A 26,441-nucleotide genomic window follows, 5' to 3' on the forward strand; every position below is an offset into this window, starting at 1 on the left:
GAGTGGACAATTAGCATTTCCTAATATTTTACTTTTGTTTATGATATGAGATTTTGTGATGGTGCATGAGTGATTTGATTGACTTGGATGAAAGTGAGAAGGAGGGATTAGTATTTTGTTTATTATATGGTGGGTGGTGGCGTGAAAGGGAAGCTTACTATAAGCCATTTGTAATTCATTGCAGGTTTTGTTGAGAGGTGATGCTCACGAGAAATAAATAGCTCTTAATCGGGCTGATTATAATAAACTTTACTAAGCGCCAGCGTTGCCAGAAAAAGTCAGCATTGAACTGGAAGTAAACAATTGTACTAATCTTACTACAGTTAACGTGGAAATGTATGATAATGAGCTGGCTACAGTTGTATTTCCAATCCAGTAGGCTGCAGTAAAAATGATAGTGCTGGAACTTTACTTCACCTCCAGAGGTATTAGCAAGGTAGGCTTTGTGGTGGAGGAAGGGGGGATAAGCAGCATGGAAGCTGTACTCTTTAGGATCTTGTCAGGTACTAGTGACATGAATTGGCCACTGTTGGTGACAGGATACTGGACTTAATAGACCTTTGATTTGACCCAATATGGCCGTTACATTGTTAAAAAGTCAAAATGTAAAGATGGGGGATCCCCAAGTTGGGGACTTTTGGCACATCCAACACAGGCAAGCCCTTGGATGAGAGTGCCCCCGAACCATCTCCACTTCTCCCCACCAATAATTACTTGATTTCGGGGAAGTGTTGTCCATCATCCTCTTCTGAAAAAGGGAACGAGGAATGAGATGATCAAATCTGAAGACATAAGTACATAAGTATTGCCACACTGGGATAGACCAAAGGTCCATCAAGCCCAGCATCCTGTTTCCAACAGTGGCCAATCCAGATCACAAATACATGGCAAGATCCTGAAAAAGTACAATACATTTTCTGCTACTTATCCCAGAATTGTTCAGAATTGTTAAATCGCAAGTGGATTGTGAAGAATTTTAGAAGGACCTTGCGAGATTGAGAGCTAGGGCATCCAATTGGCAGGTAAAATTTGATGTGGACAAAAACAAAATAATGCAGGGAAGAATAACCTAAATTATAGCTCCATGATGCCAGGTTCTATATTAAGAGTCACCACCCAGGGAAAGGATCTAGGTATTATGGAGGAGTAGCCTAGTGGTTTGTATAGTGGACTTTGATCCTGGGGAACTGGGTTCAATTCCCACTGCCGCTCCTTGTGACTCTGGGCAAGTCACTTAACCCTCCATTGCCCCTGGTACAAAATAAGTACCTGAATATATGTAAACCGCTTTGAATGTAGTTGCAAAAACCTCAGAACGGCAGTATATCAAGTCCCAGTTCCCTTTCCCTATTTGAGATTCTAGATGGAATGTTGCTACTATTGGAGATTCTAGATGGAATGTTAATGTTGCTATTCCACTAGCAACATTCCATGTAGAAGCCTGCCCTTGCAGATCACCAATGCGGCCGCGCAGGCTTCTGTTTCTGTGAGTCTGACGCCCTGCACATACGTGCAGGACGTCAGACTCACAGAAGCAGAAGCCTGCACGGCCACATTGGTGATCTGCAAGGGCAGGCTTCTACATGGAATGTTGCTAGTGGAGGAGTAGCCTAGTGGTTAGTGCAGTGGACTTTGATCCTGGGGAACTGAGTTTGATTTCCACTGCAGCTCCTTCCCTAGTCTGTGTGCCACGGCAGTAGCAGTCAAAGTAAACACAATGTTAGGAATCATTATGAAAGGAGATTTTTTCCATTATTGGCCGAGGACGCCCATGTGCTAAGCACGCCCCAGTCCTGCCTTCGCTATGCTTACAACACGCCCCTGTGAACTTTGGTCGCGACGGAAAGCAGTTGAGGACACCCAGCCTTTTTACATCTTTAGCTAGATACGACCTCCAAAACTGAACACAATACTCCATGTGGGGCCCTCACCAAGGACTTGTACAAGGCAGCAACACCTCCTTCTGCTGGTTATGCCCCTCTCTACCCAGCCTAGCATCCTTCTGGCCATGGTCACCGCCTTGTCACATCACCATCACCCCAAGGTCCCTCTGCCTGTTCTATTGAAGGGGAGGGGGGGAGAGCTTGCAGTACTACTGCCTGTGCTTTACTTGTTCTGTGGGGTTGATGGGTGTGTGTGGGGGGGGGGGGGGGCTTATGATACTTCTGTTTACTTTATTTTTACTGTGGGGGGGGGCTTGTGATACTGCTGTTTTGCTTTACTTTTACCGTGGGGGGGGGGGGGGCCTTGTGTATACTGCTGTTTGTGCTTTACTTTTACCGTGTGGGGGGGGCGGGCTTGCGATACGTGCTGTTTGCGCTTTACTTTTAACTGTGGGGGGGGGTCTTGTGATACTGCTCTTTGTGCTTTACTTTTACCGTGGGGGGGGGGGGGGGGGGGGCTTGTGATACTGCTCTTTGTGCTTTACTTTTACCGTGTGGGGGGGGCTTGTTATACTGCTGTTTGCGCTTTACTTTTACCGTGGGGGGGGGGGGGCTTGCGATACTGCTGTTTGCGCTTTAACTTTTACCCGTGGGGAGGCTTGCGATACTGCTGTTTGCGCTTTACTTTTAACGTGTGGGGGGGCGGGCTTGTGATACTGCGGTTTACTTTATTTTTACTGTGGGGGGGGGGGGTCTTGTGATACTGCTCTTTGTGCTTTACTTTTACCGTGGCGGGGGGGGGGGGGGCTTGTGATACTGCTGTTTGTGCTTTACTTTTACCGTGGAGGGGGGGGGGCTTGAGATACTGCTCTTTGCGCTTTACTTTTACTGTGGGGGGGGGGCTTGCGATACTGCTGTTTGCGCCTTACTTTTACCGTGAGGGGGGGGGCTTGCGATACTGCTGTTTGTGCTTTACTTTTACCGTGAGGGGGGGGGGGCTTGCGATACTGCTCTTTGTGCCTTACTTTTACTGTGGGGGGGTGTTGTGATACTGCTCTTTGTGCTTTACTTTTACCGTGGGGGGGGGGGGCTTGTGATACTGCTGTTTGCGCCTTACTTTTACCGTGTGGGGGGGGCGGGCTTGCGATACTGCTCTTTGTGCTTTACTTTTACCGTGGGGGGGGGGGGCTTGTGATACTGCTGTTTGCGCCTTACTTTTACCGTGAGGGGGGGGCTTGCGATACTGCTGTTTGCGCTTTACTTTTACCGTGTGGGGGGGCGGGCTTGCGATACTGCTGTTTGCGCTTTACTTTTACTGTGGGGGGGGGGTCTTGTGATACTGCTCTTTGTGCTTTACTTTTACTGTGGGGGGGGGGCTTATGATACTGCTGTTTGCTTTATTTTTACTGTGGGGGGGTCTTGTGATACTGCTCTTTGTGCTTTACTTTTACCGTGTGGGGGGGCTTGCGATACTGCTGTTTGCGCTTTACTTTTACCGTGGGGGGGGGGGGGGGCTTGCGATACTGCTGTTTGTGATTTGCCTGTTCTGTGTTGACTGGTCCTATTTTCCAGTTGCTCCTGTGTTCTTTATTTGGATCAAAACAGAATTCAGAGAAACAGTGGTAGAATTGGGTGGAGTTGCAGTATCTAGAATCACTGTATGAGGAGATATTAATCCACTTTATCTGTACAGAAGATTCCTCCTAATGGAACTTTTTTCCCTGTTGATATTTGATGGATACTTTTTCTTCTTGCTGAAATGTCAGCTTCTGATTTCATAATGGTTCCCAGGACAGTTCAAAAAATTGAATTTAGATAAAAGAGGGAGAAGAGATGAATTGTACCTTCAGAATGTCCTAACACTTGTCTTTATTAGCAGGGACCCCTCCTAATGAAAGTTTAAATGAAAAGCCACTGCTGTGTCATAGGTTAAATTTCATTGCAGTGCAGATTAACCTGCTTAGTGGAAGCAAAACCTTCCTTCTGTCTTCTGCAGTTGCTGACTGGATGACCAGTCTCTGAGAGTCAGACATTCAGCTTAGGCAAAAAATAACCAATTGACGAAATATCCAACTTTCGTAAATCTCTGAAGACGTACCTCTTCAATAAGGCCTACAAAGAGGACCCATAGCTTAACTATACCACCTCACCAATCCACTCTAACCCGAAAATCATCTTTCTATACCTATTTTCTTAATACTTCTTTCCATCCTTAAATCTTTTTGCATCACGAATTGTATCTGACTCCCTGGAATGGCAATGCCATAACAGACCTCTGTAAGCCACATTGAGCCTGCAAATAGGTGGGAAAATGTGGGATACAAATGCAATAAATAAAATAAAAAAAAGAAAAGCAGAGTCCCATGTGATTGTAGTAACTGATGGGAAGCTTGCTATATGGTACACAGCACTGAGATCACAGGATGGTGTAAATAAAATGCTTTGTCGTTGTGGGGAAAGTTACTTTTTTAAACCTGAGACCTTCTCCTTAATTGTCTGTTCTGAAATACGAAAGTGCAAAACCCTTACGTGAGAAACTACATTGGCTCCCACTCAAGGAGCGTATTACTTTTAAAGTATGCACCTTAGTTCACAAAATCATTCACGGTGAAGCCCCTGCATACATGTCTGATTTAATAGACCTGCCACCCAGAAACGCTAAAAGATCATCCCGAACTTTCCTCAATCTCCACTTCCCTGTTCAGCGCTGCGTGCGTCTGGTAGCACTATACAAATGTTAATAATAATAACATTCCATTTAGAAGCCTGCCCTTGCAGATGAGCAATGCGGCCGCGCAGGCTTCTGTTTCTGTGAGTCTGATGTCCTGCATAAAGTACTGCATGCATCAACCTTCTCTTATATGAGCACGCAATTCTGGAATACACTACCACGCAACCTGAAAATGACCTACGAATTAACCGACTTCCGCAAACGATTGAAGACTTATCTCTTTGAGAAAATTTATCGCAAGGATCAAAACACATGAAGTCCATACACACTAATAGAAATGCATCAATACACTCTCTCTGTCACCACACTTAAAACTCTACCCACAGATAAAATTGTTATACCCTAATGTTCTCTTGCTATTGTTCTATCGCCCTATCATTTCCCCTTTGTTACATTCCATTGTTCTATTCCCTAATGATGTTTTGACTTTGACTTTGTCTTCCCATAACTCTTCACAATGTGATCCATAATCGTACTGTAACAAATTGTATTTCCATCATTCACAATGTATTGTAAGCCACACTGAGCCCGCAAATAGGTGGGAAAATGTGGGATACAAATGCAATAAATAAATAAGCATTTTTAGCCCCTTGTGAATTCAGCAGTACTATGTATTGATGTGGTTTGTGCTGGCATTTCTCTAGGATAAGCAGGAAGCATGGATCAAGATGATCCTGTGTAAATAAAGTGTGTTGGCTTTACTGCTGTCTAGCACTACGGACAGCAACCTTTCAACACCCTGAAACCAGCCTTGTGCTGACCTATTCTGCTACTTTTACTAAAGGTATTTGGGTTTAACTTGCACCTTTTTCACTAGTAGCTCAAAGTGAGTTACATTTAGGTATGCTAGGATTTCCCTTGTCTCTAGCGGGCTTACACCATGACAGGGACAAGGTGGATGCCTTCAGCAGTTGAAAGGCAAACACTATTTGTGTGTTAAAAAAACAACATAGCCAGTAAGGTGCTTATGCTTCCCTGAATCATGTAAGGGCTATGTTTACAAGGGAGAAAACTTTAGCAGTCCTGCAGTCTGGGAATAGGGGCCAGGAGGACATGTTTCCGACTCCAGTCACATTTTCCAATGTGGACATAGGAAAAACAGTATTTTTGTTATTACCACCCAGTTGCAGGGTTACCTACAAATGCACCCGGTCTGCGGCTCCTCACTACCTCTGTACCCTCATCTCGCCCTATGTTCCCGCCCGTAGCCTCCGCTCACAGGACAAATCCCTCCTTTCAGTTCCCTTCTCCACCACTGCCAACTCCAGGCTCCGCTCATTCTGCCTTGCCTCACCCTATGCCTGGAACAATCTTCCTCAACCCCTACGCCCAAGCCCCCCTCCCTACCCATCTTCAAATCTCTGCTTAAAACTCACCTCTTCAATGCTGCTTTCTGCACCTAACCTTTCGTGAAATATAGTATGCCCTATCAGACTGACTCTACACTTGTCTTTTGACTGTACACTTGTCTTTAGATTGTACACCTGTCTTTTAGATTGTAAGCTCCTTGAGCAGGGACTGTCCTATGTTAAATTGTACAGCGCTGCGTAACCCTAGTAGCGCTTTAGAAATGTTTAGTAGTAGTAGTAAAATGATGTGTCCTGGGTCACACTGAATACCCGTGGCAGAGCTGGGATTTGAAGCAAGATTCAGGGGGAAAACATGAGCTGCTTGTGTCTGTGACAGAGGTGAATCTCCTGCATCACTCCTCTTCTCTAACGTTGGCTTAGGATCCTTGTGAACCTCAGAGCAGTGTTTCTATGCCGATTGAGTCTACCCCCCAGCACCAGAGAGCCAGCTGCAACGGGCAGAGTCCCTCTCTGGGTACTCGAACACAGGGGCTCCTTTTAGTCTGATTATCGTTTGCTCTCATTCTTCCAGATGTTTACAGGCACTTTTTTGTTGTTGTTGGTTGTTAAACTAATTCCTTTCATGCTGTAAAAAATTTATGAATGCGCTAATAAAAATGTCAGCGAGGTAAAAATGGTAGCATTTGCTCTGCTTTGATTAAATTTTGCAAACTGTTTTTGAATATTAAAGAGCACTAGTTTCTTGTGTAAATGATTAGAGAAGCATGGAGTGTGTGATCAGTCACCAAATTTATTTGCATACTCCAAAAAGGGGAGGGGAAAGCCCTCTCGGTATTGTGCATCTCTATTAACTAACGCTGAGAATGTAATCTCTCCAAGACATGCAGCATATTTGTCTTCCTGCATAAAAGAACTAAACAGGAGCAAACCTACAGTAATGATTGCAGCGCTCTCTCTTTCTGTCCCTTCCCCTTATCCTTATGATTCCTAGTTCTCTATTTCTTGTATTTATTGTAGAGAGGTGTGGTAGCCGTGCTAGTCCACTTTTAAAGGTAATCAATAGAAATAAAAGAAAATAAAACATGGAAAAAGAAATAAGATACCTTTTTTTTTTTTATTTGTATTTATTGTAAAAATCACTGTACCGAAGTAAGACTACCTAGATTACCTTTCTGTGACCGTTACATGAGTGCAACTGAAATCAGTTCAGAGCATAATGTTTTTATTTTGCCGTTATTACAGAGAGAAAGTAGAGCATGAAGTGCAGACTGTGTTTCTCACTCACTGGTATCAAACAGGGTGCCGATTGGTCAACTGTACGGTCTTATGCAGTTGGCTTCAGAAGGAACGTCCCAAAGCTTTCAATGTGATTTTTTTTTTCCTCCATACACTGAGATCTAAATAAAAGAAATGTGTTTCAACAGTATGAATGTGCAATTGGGAGTCATCCACAGGCACCCATCTATGCCATAATTATTAATTTCAAATGTTATACGTAGACTCTTTTCTTTATCTTGTAAAGTAACTGTAGCTTTGAGACTAGCACTTCTGGCTAGGATAAAACACTATCTCTGGCTCATCAGTAGCACAAGGTTAGGGCAGTGGCCAAGAATGACAAATTCACATTGTGGAATTATATAAACTCTTTAGAACCTCTTTTGCACTCTTTGCAGTTGAAAGATTTTCACTGAGGGTCACTCATGCTAATTTCTTTTTGTGATTTACCAAGTGGATAAATGGGGAGAACAATTCGCCTGTTGTTACCCTAGTGTTCTCTGAAACTGAAATTGTCTACGTTTGTATAATGTTTGAAGGCTGAATCCCAGAGGGGGGAGAGAGCCCCTTTTCTTAGTGTTACCCTACCATGGGGTGATACAGAAAGCTTGCATTAGAGCCATGCACTGATGTCTGAGTGCACAGCTTCTAACACAAATGTAATACCCAATATAGTAAGCTAATTAATTACAAATTTGATGTGTACACAAGTTTTTGCACTAAGGGCAACTAGTACTGTGTGCATGTCTGAGACGAAAAGGTATCGGCACACATCTGTGACCATGCTGGAATGCTATTCTGTGCATAAATATTGACATCACAGACGTTTCTATTCCTTACGTTTTTGCACACAATAACATACCACCACATGCACAGATGTGTGCTGATAACAGATCTGGCCAGAAAAAAAAATAAGTTAACAGAATCATCACTTCCCCCTTTCTGTCTGGATTTTTTTTTTTTAAAACCCCTGTTCTTCATGGAGGCCATGAAAAAGTTGCAGGTATTGTGCTGCAGAAGAATGAACTAACCCTTCTACACCTCCTCAGACCTGCTGCTCAAGTTCCTGTATTGTGCTCGTGTTAAAGCCTGTGTAGTTCTTTGCATCAGGATGGAATGGTTATTAGCCTCATTACCATTGATTTTCATATTCTGTGTGTTGGTGTCTGATGCAAGATTATGTGCAGGGTTAGCTTCCACTCAAACCCCTTTTCTGAACCCTGAGGGTCTCTCTCTCGTTTTTTGAGGGGAGGTGTTCCTCTAAGGTTGTCAGATACTTACCGGGGTGTGTGTTAATGAACAGTGCAGCACACATAATGAAAGGAGGAACTGTCAATAATTTTAAAACATTTTTCTTGAGGAAAACAGTGAGGAACATGTTGGTATTTTTATTGATGAAGATGTATTGTAGCCTGTTGGTTTAGTGTAAGACCTGGCTGAGATTCCTGAAGCCAGATTTTGCTCCTCTGCTAGCTGGAACTGGGGATGTGGTGGAGAAGCTGCTCATTGGCTCTGGGTGTGGGGGAGAGCTATCCATTGCATGGGTACTACCTACTGGCTACACCTAATAATGTATTCTTATGCCAAGTTCTTGAGGGAGCTGGAGCTGGAGCTGCAGCCTGTGGCCTCTAGCCAAAGGTGGTCATTGTAAGTTGGGTTGGCTGTAAAAAGAGTGGAAATCGCAGGGTGATTGTGAATGAAGACTCGTGGCACAAAATCCAAGCCCTGGTTCCAACTGATCTGGAAGCCCAAAGGAGCAGGAGGAAATGTCTGTTCACAGAGCTTGCTAGTGTGTTTGAGATAATGCATCTTATGAGAAGTAAGATGAGTAGCAGCTACTACTACTACTACTATTTAGCATTTCTATAGCGCTACAAGGCGTACGCAGCGCTGCACAAACATAGAAGAAAGACAGTCCCTGCTCAAAGAGCTTACAATCTAATAGACAAAAAATAAATAAAGTAAGCAAATCAAATCAATTAATGTGAACGGGAAGGAGGAGAGGAGGGTAGGTGGAGGCGAGTGGTTACGAGTCAAAAGCAATGTTAAAGAGGTGGGCTTTCAGTCTAGATTTAAAGGTGGCCAAGGATGGGGCAAGACGTAGGGGCTCAGGAAGTTTATTCCAGGCGTAGGGTGCAGCGAGACAGAAGGCGCGAAGTCTGGAGTTGGCAGTAGTGGAGAAGGGAACAGATAAGAAGGATTTGTCCATGGAGCGGAGTGCACGGGAAGGGGTGTAGGGAAGGACGAGTGTAAAGAGATACTGGGGAGCAGCAGAGTGAGTACATTTATAGGTTAGTAGAAGAAGTTTGAACAGGATGCGAAAACGGATAGGGAGCCAGTGAAGCGACTTGAGGAGAGGGGTAGTATGAGTAAAGCGACCCTAGCAGCATAGTGGGGGCCATTACTGTTACACTTCCCGGCAGCTGTGCCTTAATGGCAGTGCTGTTAGAGAGTGTATTAAGCCCAGCAACTTTAGACCGAAAGTTCCATTTTTTTTAGCACCATTCTGTTCTACTGTTTCTCATACCTTTTGCAGCAGTTTTGATTGAGAGATCTAGACTGTGAAGGAGCCACAGCAGCAATGCTGCCTTGAGCTTCAGTCACAGTACTGGTTCACCTGGAAGGGGAAGAAAGAGAATCCTGCATGCAAGCTCCCCATACTGCTGTCTTTGCAGGCAGACTCAATAGTAAGACAGATCCCAGAACTTTCAGAATGAGGCCATAGTGACACAAATATACCTAGGTTTTTCTTTACTGTCCCAACCAGTCTGGACAAGTCGGATCGTGTCCCTTTTCCTGTCAGCAGATGGAGATAGAGAGCTGAAACTGCCAGTGACATTACCTACTACTACTACTACTACTACTATTTAGCATTTCTATAGCGCTATAAGGCATACGCAGCGCTGCACAAACATAGAAGAAAGACAGTCCCTGCTCAAAGAGCTTACAATCTAATAGACAAAAAATAAATAAAGTAAGCAAATCAAATCAATTAATGTGAACGGGAAGGAGGAGAGGAGGGTAGGTGGAGGCGAGTGGTTACGAGTCAAAAGCAATGTTAAAGAGGTGGGCTTTCAGTCTAGATTTAAAGGTGGCCAAGGATGGGGCAAGACGTAGGGGCTCAGGAAGTTTATTCCAGGCGTAGGGTGCAGCGAGACAGAAGGCGCGAAGTCTGGAGTTGGCAGTAGTGGAGAAGGGAACAGATAAGAAGGATTTGTCCATGGAGCGGAGTGCACGGGAAGGGGTGTAGGGAAGGACGAGTGTAGAGAGATACTGGGGAGCAGCAGAGTGAGTACATTTATAGGTTAGTAGAAGAAGTTTGAACAGGATGCGAAAACGGATAGGGAGCCAGTGAAGCGACTTGAGGAGAGGGGTAGTATGAGTAAAGCGACCCTAGCAGCATAGTGGGGGCCATTACTGTTACACTTCCCGGCAGCTGTGCCTTAATGGCAGTGCTGTTAGAGAGTGTATTAAGACCAGCAACTTTAGACCGAAAGTTCCATTTTTTTTAGCACCATTCTGTTCTACTGTTTCTCATACCTTTTGCAGCAGTTTTGATTGAGAGATCTAGACTGTGAAGGAGCCACAGCAGCAATGCTGCCTTGAGCTTCAGTCACAGTACTGGTTCACCTGGAAGGGGAAGAAAGAGAATCCTGCATGCAAGCTCCCCATACTGCTGTCTTTGCAGGCAGACTCAATAGTAAGACAGATCCCAGAACTTTCAGAATGAGGCCATAGTGACACAAATATACCTAGGTTTTTCTTTACTGTCCCAACCAGTCTGGACAAGTCGGATCGTGTCCCTTTTCCTGTCAGCAGATGGAGATAGAGAGCTGAAACTGCCAGTGACATTACCTACTACTACTACTACTACTACTATTTAGCATTTCTATAGCGCTATAAGGCATACGCAGCGCTGCACAAACATAGAAGAAAGACAGTCCCTGCTCAAAGAGCTTACAATCTAATAGACATTACCGGGTCTCTGGTGCTCTTTTGGAACTTTTCCATATTTCTCTACCTCTAGCAGATGGTAAGAGTGTTCAGGCTGGTTGTAGTCCTGGGCCCAATGCACAGGTCCTTGGCCTAGCAATGGTGGTTGCACCTAACAACTTTGCTCTTGCCCCTGTCCGTTAGTCAGGGCCAGCGATGCAGCAAGGGCTGAATGGGCTTCAGGCGGAAAAGTTAAGATGGGCTCCCTATAACACCATTTCTCTCAAGGTAGTGAAGAATCCCTTCACAGCTCCAGTATACAAAACTTTACAGCCCTATATAGAAAACCTTCATAGAAATATAAACTGAAATGTAAGATATCAGAGATGCACATTTCCCAAAGCTGACATATTACAATTAATAAATTCAGGAAAAAAAGACATACTTTTATTTTTTTTCCTACCTCTATTATCTCTCTTCTGCTTTTCTCTGTTTGGGGTTTTTTTTTTTAATCTCTTTCCAGGGTCTCCTGGCCTTTTGACATTTCTTCTCTCTCTGTGTCTGTCCATTTTTTTCCTCTGCACCCCTATCTCTATCCTCTCCCCATGTTCAGTGTGTGCCCTCTCGGTGACTCTTTCTCCCCCCCCCCTCCCCCGCTCCATGTCCCACATTGTACCGCTGTGTCCCTTTCTCTATGCTTCCTCCTTGCCTCTCTTCTCTGTGTTCCTTTCCCTTTGCTCATCCAGCTTGTTACCTTTCTTTTCCCCTTCTTCCATACCTCTCACTCCGGGTCCATCTCTCCCTCCCTCTCACCCTCTCCACCTCCCTATAGTTTGACATCACTGTGGCCTACTGTCTTTTCCTCTACTTACTCTGGAGTTCAACATCCATTCCCCTACCCTTTCCTTCCTGCGCTTTCTCTCTTCCCTCCATTCCAACCCATTGGGTACAAAAGACAACCACCGAAGTGGAGAAACTGGATCCGCTAGAAGGGGAAATGCAGAAACAAAGAAGTAGCGTGATCAACAGGATAATTCCAAACAAAACCAAGGAGATGAAAAATAAAAAAAAAATCTTCGTTAACAGTAGGTAAGACTCGACATGGCACCATGTTTCGGCGAACAAAGCCTGCCTCAGGAGTCTTTATGCGGTAAACACCAGTAGGTGGAAATGAAGGCAAACCAAATCAAGCCTTTAAAAAGACTTATGATTGACGAGTATACAAGATGCGTTGGTAAAAAGCACAAACAAAGCTTTGACGTTCATGGTTCCAGAATTTCAGGCTCTTTTTTTGTCGGGACCCCTACTTATCCATTTGAGATGTTTGTTTCCATCCGTATAGTCCTGGCCTTTCTGCCAAAGGGTGATTTCCCCCCCCCCCCCCCCCCCCCCCCCAATTTTATATTAGTCAAGAGGTTTGCTTTTTTGCATTCGAGGACTGGGGAATGGGCACTTAGCTCAGAAAGCCTTATAAACCGGATATGTGTAGAATGTTGCTCCACTACTTGCAGGAAACAAATGAGTTCTGTCTCTCAAACCATTTGTATTGTTCCATTCGCAAGAGTCTAGCGTTTCCAAGGCAACAATAGCAAACTGGATCAAAGTGGTATATATTTGTCAGAACAAACCAGTTGTGAGAGGCCTCAGGGCCCATTCTACCTGTGGACACAGGCCTGCGTAGTTTCACCCAAAGACGTTTGTAAGACAGCCACTTGGTTGTCTGTTCGCTCCTTTGTGAAGCATTACAGACGTGATGTTCCAGCAAGACACCACTCAGCCTTTGGCAGGGTGATATCCAGGTGGCCTCGTCTTCCCCTCCCAGTGAGATTATGCTTAGGTACATCCCATGTATCCAGACAGGTGTGGCTGGGATGTTAAGGAAGGAGAAATTGTCATACCTATTTATTCCTTTCCTCTAGTCCAGCCATTCCAGTCTGGGACCCGCCCTGGAAGAATGCAGCCTAGAGGCTATCTTGTCTCTTTTTTTTATCAATGTGTATATAGTTTAGGTTCAAGGTTAATTATGGAAGCTAATTGTACTGCAGTGGCAGATGGTGCTTTGGGGTAGCTCATAGGACCTTAGTGTTTTTGCTGTGGCATTCTGGAAAGTTCCAGCAGAGCACGAGCCTGTGTCCCAGTGATGTCACTGGAAGTTTCAGCTCTCTACCACCTTCTCTTTAGTCCAGTGTGGCTGGACTAAAAGAAGTTAACAGGTATGACTAAATTTTACCATTCTAGCTACTTTCTTATCCCTCTCTTGTCCTGTAAGAGAGGGTTATCCCTGGATAGAAAGAATAAATTAAATAGAAAAAAAACGACGTAAAACCACATACCAACAAGCCATGATCTCAGGCACAGTGAACTTATCCTAAAGTTAAGTGGAGATGGTGTGGGATGCCACTAGAGCTCAAAAATATATACGGAGGACTGGAAACACTTATGTACTTATGCTCTACCTGTGATCGTTCACTGCGCTCTCTCTGGTCACATGACCTGCAACATAAGTGTTGTGATACTGGGACAGACCGAAGGTCCATCAATCCCAGTATCCTGTTTCCAACAGTGACCAATCCAGGTCACAAGTACCTGGCAAGGTCCCAGAACAGTACAATACATTTTATGCTGCTCATCTCAGAAATAAGCAGTGGATTTTCCCAAGTCCATTTAATAATGGCTTATGGACTTTTCTTTTAGAAAGCTAGCCAATCCTTTTTTAAACCCCGCTAAGCTAACTGCTTTTACCACATTCTCTGGCAATGAATTCCAGAGTTTAATTACATGTTGAGTAAAGAAATATTTTCTCCGATTTGTTTTAAATTTGCTAGTTTATAGCTTCATTGCTTGCCCCCTAGTCCTAGTATTTTTGGAAAGAGTAAACAAACGATTCACGTCTGCTCGTTCCACTCCACTCAGCATTTTATATCTCTATCATATCTCCCCTTAGCCGTCTTTTCTCCAAGCTGAAGAGCCCAAATCGTTTCAGCCTTTCCTCAAAGAGAAGTCATCCTATTCCCTTTATCATTTTCGTTGCCCTTCTCTGTACCTTTTCTAATTTCATTATATCTTTTTTGAGATATGACGACCAGAATTGCACTCAGTATTCAAAGTGCGGTTGCACCATGGAGCACTACAGAGGTATTATAACATCCTTGTTTTTATTTTCCATTACTTTCTTAATAATACCTAACATTCTGTTTGCTTTGTATGCTGCCTCAGCACACTGAACAGAGGGTTTCTGGTCGGTGACTGCTAATGTGGAACCTTGCATCACGTAGCTATAGTTCAGGCTCCTCTTTCCCACATCATCTGCCATTTGGATGTCCAGTCTCCCAGTCTTGTAAGATCCTCTTGTAATTTTTCACAACCCTCATGCAATTTAACAACTTTGAATAACTTTGTGTTGTTGGCAAATTTAATTACCTCACTAGTTATTCCCATGTCTAGATCATTTATAAATATGTTAAAAAGCAGCAGTCTCAACACAGACCCATGCACAACCCCACTGTCTACCCTTCTTCATTGAGAATACTGACCATTTAACCCTACTCTCTGTTTTCTATCTTTTACCCAGTTTTTAATTCACAATAGGACAGTACCTCCTATCCCATGACTTTCCAATTTCCTCTGGAGTCTTTCATGAGGTACTTTGTCAAATACCTTTTGAAAATCCAGGTACACAATATCGACAGGCGAAATCGAGCAACAAAATATTGCCGGTCACATGACCTGATGTGACCAGAGAGGGCAACAAAAAAAAAGTGGGAGAGCGACCAAGGATACCAAAGACTGGAAGATGTATATTGATAAGAAAGTTTATTGAAGTATGAAGACTCGACACAATGTCGTGTTTTGGCTGTTAGGCCTGCATCAGGAGTCACTTTCGCAGAATGCTTCTGAAAAATGATGAAGAAAAATCTTCAAAGTAGCACAATAGTCTTTAAAAAGACTGTTGTAGAGTAGACGCATTGGTCTAAACAGACTTCTGCACACTTACATATACAGCACTTTAACATACTGGATATGATCTCTGGACTTTGCATAAGGATCCTGAAATTCATGGGGGTCTGCCATAGAGAGATGGGTGAGAGGCCCAGGATTCAGTAAAGAACCCTGCAATATTAACACCTATGCAATTGACCTGTAGGCAGACCTACAGTATCAAGTGAACCTAAAAAGGAAGGCCAAAGATTCTTTGCTCTGGTAGTGAATGATGTAGTAGTTTATATTATAGATGTTTGTATTGTTTTTTTGGAAAATACGTTCCCTGGATTTTGCCTGCTGCTGTAGTCATTGGGCTGAGAATTAGATCAGGAAAGCCAGGGTTCAAATCCTAGTGATGCTTCTTGTGACCTCGGGCAAGTCACTTAACCCTCCACTGCCTCAACTACAAACTTAGTTTGTAAGCCTTCCAGGGATAAGAAAAATGTAATCTGTTGTGAGCTGCCAGTGAAAAGATGTGAGCTAATTCTAAATAATAACAGAGGCAAGAACCAGAGTGTGATTTGAGTACTGGTCACTGTGAGCACAAGCCTTGCAATGGGGAGCCCCCCCCCCCCCCCCCCCCCCCCCCCCATGCACTAGTCAATGAAGAGGCTTAGAACAAGCATCTGTGCTTATACTTACTTGGAAACAGGATTGTTATTTAGCTTTGACCTGTATTCTAAGATCAGGCTCTTCATGACAATTGGATCAGACAGTGTGACACCGGAAAGCCATTTAAATTAAGAAGATGGCTAAAAGAGGTACTGCTATGATACAAAGTGCTAAAGGGGCCAAAGCATATCTGGTCAACCTTTTGCAATTAGGGATGCCAGCACATGCAGCTAGACGAGCAGAGGACCTTTGATCCCTGGGAGGGATAGAATCTCAAGCTGAAACCTGATGGCACCTACTAACCACACTGGGCTCCTGAGTTTGTCAGTCACATCAACTCTGACAGAACAGTGGTTACAGATGGGCTTGCCTATGAGTTAAAGAAAAAAATGGCTTTTGTGTATTTTGTCTTTGTATGCAAATGTTTTCTGGCTGAGATGGCCTTGGTTTTCATTGTTGCTGGGTCTGAAACTATAACATAGAAGCAGAGAAAATGATAGCAGATAAAAACCATATTGCTCATTCAATCTGACCATCTACATTATCCGCTATATCTTTCTCTCCTTTAGAGCTCCTATCCCATGCATTATCTCTTCCTCTCTCTTAGAGATCTGCCACCTCCACTGGGAGGTCATTCCATGCATCCACCACCCTTTCTATAAAGAAATATTTCCTGAGGTTACTTCTCAGACTTTCCCCTTTCACCTTCATCCTGTACTCCCTCATTCTAGAGCTTCCTTTCAGTTGAAATACTCATCTCCTGTGCGCTTATGCACAACAATATTTAAATATCTCTATCATATCTCCCTTCTGCAGCCTTGCTTCCAAAGTATACATATTAAGATCCTTAAGTCTGTCCTCATATACCAGGGGTGGTCAACCATGGTCCTCAAGGGCCACAACCCAGACAAATATTTAAAATTTCCGCATTGAATATGTGTGAGTCTGTTTTGCATGTACTGGTTTCATTGTAAGCAAAGATCTGATATCTATGCATTGTAGAAATCTTTAAAACCTGACTGGGTTGTGGCCCTGGAGGACCATGGTTGTTCACCCCTGTCATACACTTCGATGAAAACAGTGACCATTTTAGTAGCCGCCCTTTGGATCAATTCCATCCTGTTTATATCTTTTAGAAGATGTGGTCTCCAGAACTGTACATAGTGCTCTAAATGAGGTCATAGGAGACGTCTACAGAGGCACTCTCACTTGCTGGCCATTCCTCTCCCTATGCACCCAAGCATCCTTCTGGCTTTCGCCTTTTCTACCTGTTTGACTATGTTACGATTATCAGAAGTTCCATTCTTCTTTCATGCGCAAATGTACTTCACCCCCTATACTGTACTGGTCCATCAGGTTTTTGCAACCCAGATGCATGACCCTGCATTTATTTTAGCATTATATTTTGGCTGCCAAATAGACCAACTTGCAAACTTCACTAGATCCATCATTATGCTGTCTATACCTTCAGGGGTGTAGATTTTGGTATCACCCACAAAGAGACAAACCTTAACAGACAGCCCTTATGCAGTACCGCTCATAAAAATGTTAAAAAGAGTGAGGACTGATCCCTGGGGCACACCACTGGTAACATCCTCTTCCTATGATTGAATTTCATTTATCATCTCCCTTTATCACCTATCACTCAACCAGCTCCTAACCCAGTCAGTCAGTTTAGTACCAATACCAATGCCAACACATCAGTATATACCGTTTTCCTCCCATTAAACGGTCAAGTGCGGTTTACATCATTTCAGCAGTTCAATATAAACAGAATACAATCTAAAATACAAATAGAGTATAGCAAACTCAATAAAAACTATCCATCATTAAAATAAAACTAAGCAAACAGATACGTGTTAATTTTCTTGTGAAAAAGAAAGTTAATTAGCATCTGTTCTGATATCAGTTGGAAGCGCATTCCAATAAGGGATCATAAAATCTGAAAAAATGGTCTTAACTATCTTGAAGAACCGAACCCCCTTCAAAACCACTGGACGTAGTATCAGCGAACCATAAAGCCTCCCAGAAAATCTATTTAGGGGAGCACTAACCAAGTCTGTAATTAAGGAGGAAGTGAGGCCATAAATAGCCTGAAAAAAACAACCAAAGCCATTTGTACAGTATTCTCTGCTGCACCGGAAGCCAATGCAAACGAGTTCTGTACAATGAAATACTGTCCTATTTCTTAAGGTTAAAATTTCAACGTGATAGCGGTATTTTGGAACAATTGCAATTTTCTCAGTAACTTAAGAGGTAGATTCAAATAATGTAAATTACAATAATCTAAGCGCTGTAGGATCAACATTTGAACTAGTAGGGCATAAGCTGACTGATTTAAGACCTTATTACAAATAGTTTTCTACCGTAGTTGACTAATTTGTGACGTGAAGGACAAAGATGAATCTAGAATTATTCCAGGCAGTTTCGTTTTTGTTTCAACTGGAAAATTAGTATCCTTCATTAAGACTATCTCTTTTTAGTAGCTATAGAGCCAGGGTAGCAAATCCACAGGAATCTTAGTTTTATTAGGATTTAATTTCAGCAAGTTCGCAGAATCCCAATTTTGAATCTTTGTCACAGAGAGAGAGAGAGCTTATCCATAGCATCATGTATATTCTGTGATACGTCACTATGAATAGAATATCAACTGCGTAAGACAATAATAATTCCCCAGGATTAAAGTAAAGATCTCGTAAAGAAGCCATAAAAATATTGAAAAAGAGGGATGGCGGAGGAGACCCCTGGGGCACCCCCACAGCCCGGGGACCAGGATCGAGAGAGAACATTATCTTTCTAAACAGCATAGCTGTTATTCTGTAAAAACTTCTGAAACCATTTTAGTACTGCACCCCCCGCCCCCAGTCCTGCCTCACGTAACGTGAGTAAAAGATCATGATCCACTGCATCATATGTGACGGATATGTCAAACTGCAGTAATACAAAAAGTTCCTTACATAGGAGGTCAAAACTAATAGAAGTGATTCAGTATTATGGCCTGTCTTGAACCCAAATTGAGAGTATAAACAACAGGAGAATTTTTCCATATGTTCAGCAAATAATTGGCCTACATATGATTCCATTAGTTTAGTTAAAAAAGGAATGCTGGCCACTGGAAGTTAGAAGGTGGAAGATCCACACCTGCTTATTTATAAGTCGTCTATGTGGAACTGTGTCAAAGGCTTTGCTAAAATCTAAGTATACCACATCTAGCGCTGTCCTTTGATCCAACTGACTGGTCACCCAGTCAAAAAAATCGAATCTGATTCGTCCTGCAAGACCTATCTGTAGAAAACCATGCTGCCTCAGGTCCTGCAAACAATTGGATTCCTGAAACTTCACTATTCTCTCTTTTAGAAGCGTTTACATTAATTTACTCACCCCAGAGATCAGACTAACCAGCTTGTAGTACCCAAGCTCCTCCTTACTTCCTTTCTCGTTCCTTCTCCAGTCCTCCCCAACCATTCCCAACTCTAAAGAGGCATGAAAATGTCAGGCAATGGAGCCACCAAAACTTCCCTAAATTCCTTCAGTACCCTGAGATGTATCTCATCTATCCCCATCGCTTTCTGTATCTTCAGTTTAGTTAGCTTCTTACAAACACAGTCTTCTGAAAACTGTTCAACACCTTCCACACTTCCCATTTCCATGGTACGTTTTTCTTCTGTGGACCTGCTCCCAGCCCTTTCTCTGGGAACACAGAACAGAAATATTTGTTAAGCAATTCTGATTTATCCTTCTCAGCTTCTAAGAACCTGACAGATTTACCAGAACGTCCAGACCATAGTCTTCATCTTAATCTGCAATTTGTGGAACGTATAACCTAGAGGCTGCAAAGAATGCTTTGAAATCCAAGGACTACTTTATTAAGTAATGTTATGTGAATTTATTCATACCTTTCTATTAACAAAACTTTCTTATAGCTTGTATCAGGATCTGAAAAGACTCTGTTAACCAAGTTATGGATTTCTAGTGTCCTGGCTTGAGTTGGGTCTTTACTACTACTACTTATTTCTATAGCTCTACTAGACGTTGGTGGCTCATGTGGCTGTTGTGTTGAAGATGGCTGTAGCTTCACTTGAATGCAGTGTTGATTACTGCCAGTAAATCTGTGTAGTTCAGCAGTCACATGAGCATGTCTTGAAAACGGGTAACTGGATTAATTTTGGGGGTGCATTCAGGTCTCTGAATGTTGTTCCTTTGATGTCCCATACCTTGAGTAAATCATATTATTCAGTATTTGCACCTAGTAAATGCCAGTTATTACCCTGTCAACTGAGCCATGTTAACATGTAGACCTTGCTGTGCCTGGACCCCTGGTGTGACTGTCAAACTCGGCATGATCTTGCATGATCTTGTCTGTTTCCCTAAACACATGATGGAAACGATTACTTACGAAGGATGATAATTTTGTGTTTGTTTTTTCTTTTGTTATTTTAGGAAATTATTGAATTTCCCATCCTGAAGTTAAATGGCAGGACGATGGAGATAGAATCAACCTTCCATACATACGTACAGCCTGTGGTGCACGCTCAGCTCACCCCCTTCTGCACAGAGGTAAAGCAAGATCATGTGTTTCTTAACATCAGTTGTTAAGAGGCCACCGTTTAAAGGCCGGCATTGTAGCCATTGCACAGATGTGTATAAATAACAATAAGCCATTTACGCACCACATTCTGTACTTTCAGATACCATCGATAGCACGTAGTTTCCACATGGGTGGAGTGTGGGCAGGGTGCACACTTAAATAGTAGATGACGGCAGAAAAAGACCTGCACGGTCCATCCAGTCTGCCCAACAAGATAACTCATATGTGCTACTTTTTGTGTATACCTTACCTTGATTTGTATCTGTCTTTTTCAGGGCACAGACCATATAAGTCTGCCCAGCACTAGCCTCACCTCCCAACCACCAGCCCCGCCTCTGCCATCCAATCTCCGCTAAGCTCCTGAGGATCCCTTCTTTCCGAACAGGATTCCTTTATGTTTATCCCATGCATGTTTGAATTCCGTTACCGTTTTCATCTCCACCACGTCCTGTGGGAGGGCATTCCAAGCATCCACCACTCTCCGTGAAAAAATACCTCCTGACATTTTTCTTGAGTCTGCCCCCTTTCAATCTCATTTCATGTCCTCTCGTTCTACTGCCTTCCCATCTCCGGAAAAGGTTGATTTGCGGATTAATACCTTTCAAATATTTGAATGTCTGTATCATATCACCCCTGTTTCTCCTTTCCTCCAGGGTATACATGTTCAGGTCAGCAAGTCTCTCCTCATACGTCTTATAACTCAAATCCCATACCATTCTCGTAGCTTTTCTTTGCACCGCTTCAATTCTTTTACATCCTTAGCAAGATACGGCCTCCAAAACTGAACACAATACTCCAGGTGGGGCCTCACCAACGACTTATACAGGGGCATCAACACCCCCTTTCTTCTGCTGGTCACACCTCTCTCTATACAGCCTAACAACCTTCTAGCTACGGCCACCGCCTTGTCACACTGTTTCGTCGCCTTCAAATCCTCGGATACTATCGCCCCAAGATCCCTCTCTCCGCCCGTACCTATCAGACTCTCCCCGCCTAACACATACGTCTCCCGTGGATTTCTACTTCCTAAGTGCATCACTTTGCATTTCTTCGCATTGAATTTTAATTGCCAAACCTTCGACCATTCTTCTAGCTTCCGTAGGTCCTTTTTCATGTTTTCCACTCCCTCCGGGGTGTCCACTCTGTTACAGATCTTAGTATCATCCGCAAATAGGCAAACTTTACCTTCTAACCCTTCGGCAATGTCACTCACAAATATATTGAACAGAATCGGCCCCAGCACCGATCCTTGAGGCACTCCACTACTTACCTTTCGCTCCTCCGAGCGAATTCCATTCACCACCACCCTCTGGTGTCTGTCCGTCAACCAGTTCCTAATCCAGTTCACCACTTCGGGTCCTATCTTCAGCCCGTCCAATTTATTTAAGAGCCTCCTGTGGGAGCTGTACGGCTGCTATTTTAAGTGCTTGTGCCTGCCTGTGTATATATCTAGTTCCACTAACATTCTGCTTTCCTTTATAGAATGAGTCTAAGCACCTCTTTAAAGAATTGCCCTCTATGTAGCATATTAGTTAAAACAAGAAAGCTGCTTAGCCATCTGACTTGTCTTTGACTATAACACAGGAGCGTAGCTATGGGGGGGGCACGGAGGCCTGGGCTCCTGGTTTGGCTGGCGGGGGTCCCCAACCCCCACCAGCCAAAGCCACCTTTAGCGCGGTCTCCAGCGCAGCCGCATTCACAGCCTGCCCCTTGCTCTTCTTTCTTCTTGGTCCTCCTGTGCACGCTGACGCTCAACGGTCTCCGGCGCAGCCGTGTTCGCTTCCTGCCCCCTGCTCTCCTTTCTTCTTGGTCCTCCTGTGCACGCTGACGCTCAGCGGTCTCTGGCGCAGCTGCGTTTTCTGCCTGACCCTGCTTTTCTTTCTTCTTGGTCCTCCTGTGCACGCTGACGCTCTGCAGTCTCCGGTGTAGCCGCGTTCTCTGCCTGACCCTGCTCTTCTTTCTTCTTGGTCCTCCTGTGCACGCTGATGTTCAGCGGTCTCTGGCGCAGCCATGTTCGCTGTCTGCCCCCTGCTCTCCTTTCTTCTTGGTCCTCCTGTGCACGCTGACGCTCAACGGTCTCCGGCGCAGCCGTGTTCGCTTCCTGCCCCCTGCTCTCCTTTCTTCTTGGTCCTCCTGTGCACGCTGACGCTCAGCGGTCTCTGGCGCAGCTGCGTTTTCTGCCTGACCCTGCTCTTCTTTCTTCTTGCTCCTCCTGTGCACGCTGACGCTCTGCGGTCTCCGGCGTAGCCGCGTTCTCTGCCTTACCCTGCTCTTCTTTCTTCTTGCTCCTCCTGTGCACGCTGACGAGAGCAAGAAGAAAGAAGAGCAGGGGGGAGGCAGCGACCGCGGCTGCGCCAGAGACCACACTGAAGAAGGCTTCGGCTGGCAGGGGTTGGGGTCCCCCGCCAGCAAAGGTTTTGTTTGTGAGGGGGTGAGGCGGGGGGGGGGGGGGGCGGCAGGGCAGCACTCAAAATGTGCCCCCAACCTCTGGCCCCCTCCCACCGTGAGGTTTGGCTATGCCCCTGCTATAATAGTCAATCAAATGTCAACTTTTCCCATCCATGTCACTGCATACATTTTATGACTTTCCCATTCGTTAATCTTTCTTCACATAGATAAAAAGCCATCTTTGAGCAAAGTCCTGCTGCCTGTCATCTATGTGCTCAGCTCTTTCTGCACTTGTGCTGCATTGTAAGTGTATTAGCCCCAGATGTGGTTCTCATAAGGAGGGATCCGCTCTGTTGGCAGTAATGCTGTGAGAGTAGTGGATGTGTATAGCACAGAACATCACATCCATTGCGTTGCAGGCTTTTGGGGCAGTGTATGAGCACAGCTGAGAATCCCTGCTTGAAAGAGATTACAGGACAGGATTTACCCAACTAATAAATAAATGTTTCGGCTTTCACTGGTGGTTCTACTAATAATGCATGTTTGGTGGGATTTGGGGATTTCGCTTTGCCTCCAGCGCTTATCATAGCCGAGTGCTCTGAAGCAGGGGCTTTGTGGTATGTGTATTCTTGGCTTTATGTGAAGGAGCCCTTCATGTTAAATGGCAGTTAAGGGGCTTTGTTTCAGCCCCTGTGCTTAGGTGGGATAGGGGCTTATTGCATTCTTTGTGTGGAAGGCCTGATTATCTGATTGCCCACCAGAGACGAGTGCTTATGCAATCTGCACACTGCCTCGCTTCTCAGATAAACTTGTTCCTGTCTTTTCTCCTCAAACGGCTCAGAAGTGCAGTTTCATAGGGATGTGGCTGATTTAGAAACTCCTGGTATCAGTGCAACATGCACAAACCTTTGAAGGCTTATGTGTCGTCTTGGGAATGCAAAAGCCATAAAAAGAAAAGGACCATGTTAGCCCACCCTGTCTGTCCATTTGTACCTTCTGCTCTTTTATCACAGGTCTTACTAGTTTTAAGGTCTTTGAGTCCACCCCATGTATGAACTTTTGTCACTGTTATCCTTAGTACAGCCAGAGGTACATATTTAGGTGCACCCAGGCATGTTTATGCGTTGCATACACACATGTTTGTATTTTTATGCATAGGCATGTATGGAAGACAGAGGTTTGCATCAGAATATGTAATCACACACTTGCCTATCTATTGAAATGTTTTTGAGATGCACTAAAAGTATCTTGATCTTTGAAAAGAACGGATATGGGGCTCATTCCTCTGGTTACCTCCTTTTCGCTTTCCTTCCCACTTTCTCATCGCTGAACCCGGCTTTCCATCCGTCAGGCTTGCCCATCCGGGTTATGTCTCTCCTTTGTGGAGAGGTTCTGGAATCTAAATCCTCTATATGCAGTGAAGTTCCCTCGTCTGTCTGACCTCCTGGTAAAGAAGTCAGTCATGTTTATTTGAGCTTTTGGTTTGGATTTCTAGAATTTGCTGGATTGGAGATATTGAACAGTCTTTTCTCCTCCCCCTCCAGCAAGGTCGGGCAAATTACCCTTATTTGCCGGCTTATCCTGAATTGTCTGCACCTTGCTTGACAGGGTGGTCATTGGAGCCACTGCACTGGTTCCGTTTTGATTGTTCAAAGGATTTTGACTCAGAAGGCCCTGAAATCATTAGGCTAAGTTTGGGTCTGTTTTATAATGACACATCATACCTTATGATATAAGTTATCTTGTTGGGCAGACTGGATGGACCGTACAGGCCTGTACAGGTCTTTATCTACCATAATCTACTGTGTTACATAGGTGTCCTTTTTATATTTTATATATTAAAAAAAAAGTATCCTAGCAAAACTCCTGCCGAGATCACGCTTATAATGAACACATATACGTTTATATCTTGGAAGCAGGTGTAAATCTATGTGTGTGTTAGAAAAGTGCATAAATCACGACGATACTGAAAATCCACCTCCAAACACGCCTGTACCAGAGTCATGTAAAAGTACTTTTCATTGTTGCCATTACGTGTACTTTTATGTGTGGCATTTTGCATGCATATACACTGGTAAAAGCTCTAATAAGAAAAATCACAAATTCTTGATTGTATAAATACAGAAAATGGTTCCTTACAATGTATTTAAGAGTTGGTTGAGGCAGCGTTTAAGTATTATCATTTTGGACCCATGCATTTAGTGATATATTCAGTGGATATGCGTAAAGGGACAGTTCATTATTTAGGAATCTATGTATCAAAGCACAAGAAAGCTACAGGCCTCCCTCAGTGTCTGCGTTTAGACCATAATGCCTACAGGTCAGATTCCCTACTAACCCTAGGGCCGCTAGACTCTTCATTTTTAGCTGAATGTACTTGCTACATTCAGTTTCAGAAGAGGATGCATTAGAAATGTCATAGAGAAGAGAATGGGCAGTTGGAAGAGCGAGCTTGAGGTTAAAAGGAAGCTGTGCTAGAGAAGGCTACACTTACTTCATCTGGCTAATTTATTTTTCTTTTAGACCTTGGGGAGTGTGTAGGCAGCAGTTACCCAATTAAAATACAGATTAATCTAGAGCGTCTCCAGCACTTCCTTAAAGTTCCACCTAATAGTCACTTGATGAACTTGAGAGAAAAGCCACCTAGAGGAAGGCTGCTTTTTTCTGAAAATTAAAAATTCTCCCTGAAAGGTATATATTTACCATTCCATGGGAGTCATTAGCAGAATGTCATGTCGCCATGGATTGTGGGGAAGCTGGGAGTTTGGCATTCAGTAAATGTAATTATATTTTAATTGTGGTTTAATCTATTCTTAAGTGCATTTGGAGTGCTGTTCGCCAGGCACAAACTGCAGTCATTGACAGAGAGGGAGGTGTACTTTTAGTGATTCATAGAAGGGCCTTTAGGATTGGGCACTTCTTGGTTACAAGGGCTTGTTTAGCCTCTTAACACACACATCTTGAGCGTTCTAATCTGCAAAGAGGCGACACAAATCAGTAAGCTTAAAGGAAAGTTGTGTCCTTGCATGGCACGGGATCGTGGCTCTCGGGTCTCCCCATTGTGATGGTTAGTGATGAGTTTATTCCCGTTTCTGAAATGTTGCTCCCGGGTTCTCAAATACCCTTGGCTCAGCATTAAAGGATATTAAGTTGTATGCTTTGACCTACCTACCTGTCTAGTAAAGTTTTTATTAAATAACAGTAAACAATGCGAGTCAAGTTCATTCTGGCTGGGATGTCACAAACGCATCACATACTGCATTAACCAGTTCGATCTGACAGTGTGAGATATCATCATTTAATAGAGGTTTCCAAGCAGGTGGCCCCAGGAGTGCTGAGGAGTTGGTGGCATCCAGTCTAAAATCATGAAAACAAAAGAACTGCTTTTAAATAAAAAGTTTTTTTTTTCCTCCTGTATAAGTTTAAAAAGAAAAACAGCACCATCTGTGTATTCTGCAGATTTCAATTAATATTTAACTCTGTATTAAAAACCTACAAAGTCATTTTTAATTTTTTGTAAGACCTGGCTGAAAACCTGTTAATGAGCCTGGACTACTGCAACTTACTCCTCACCGGCCTCCCACTTAGCCATCTATCCCCCCTTCAATCTGTTCAGAACTCTGCTGCACGTCTCATATTCCGCCAGAACCGATATACTCATATCACTCCTCTCCTCAGGTCACTTCACTGGCTTCCAATCAGATACCGCATTCAATTCAAGCTTCTCCTTCTTACCTACA

General features: G+C 43.7%; 1 protein-coding gene across 1 annotated transcript in view; it reads left to right on the forward strand.

Annotated features, from left to right (window-relative positions):
* Positions 1-26,441, forward strand: part of ERI3 (ERI1 exoribonuclease family member 3) — a 249,393-nt gene that overhangs the window by 49,365 nt on the left and 173,587 nt on the right. The window contains exon 3 of the mRNA XM_030205573.1: positions 20,166-20,282. Within this exon, the coding sequence (XP_030061433.1) occupies positions 20,166-20,282 (117 nt within the window). The remainder of the gene's footprint in view (positions 1-20,165; positions 20,283-26,441) is intronic.

This window comes from Microcaecilia unicolor, chromosome 6 (assembly GCF_901765095.1).
Source record: "Microcaecilia unicolor chromosome 6, aMicUni1.1, whole genome shotgun sequence".
NCBI lineage: Eukaryota > Metazoa > Chordata > Amphibia > Gymnophiona > Siphonopidae > Microcaecilia > Microcaecilia unicolor.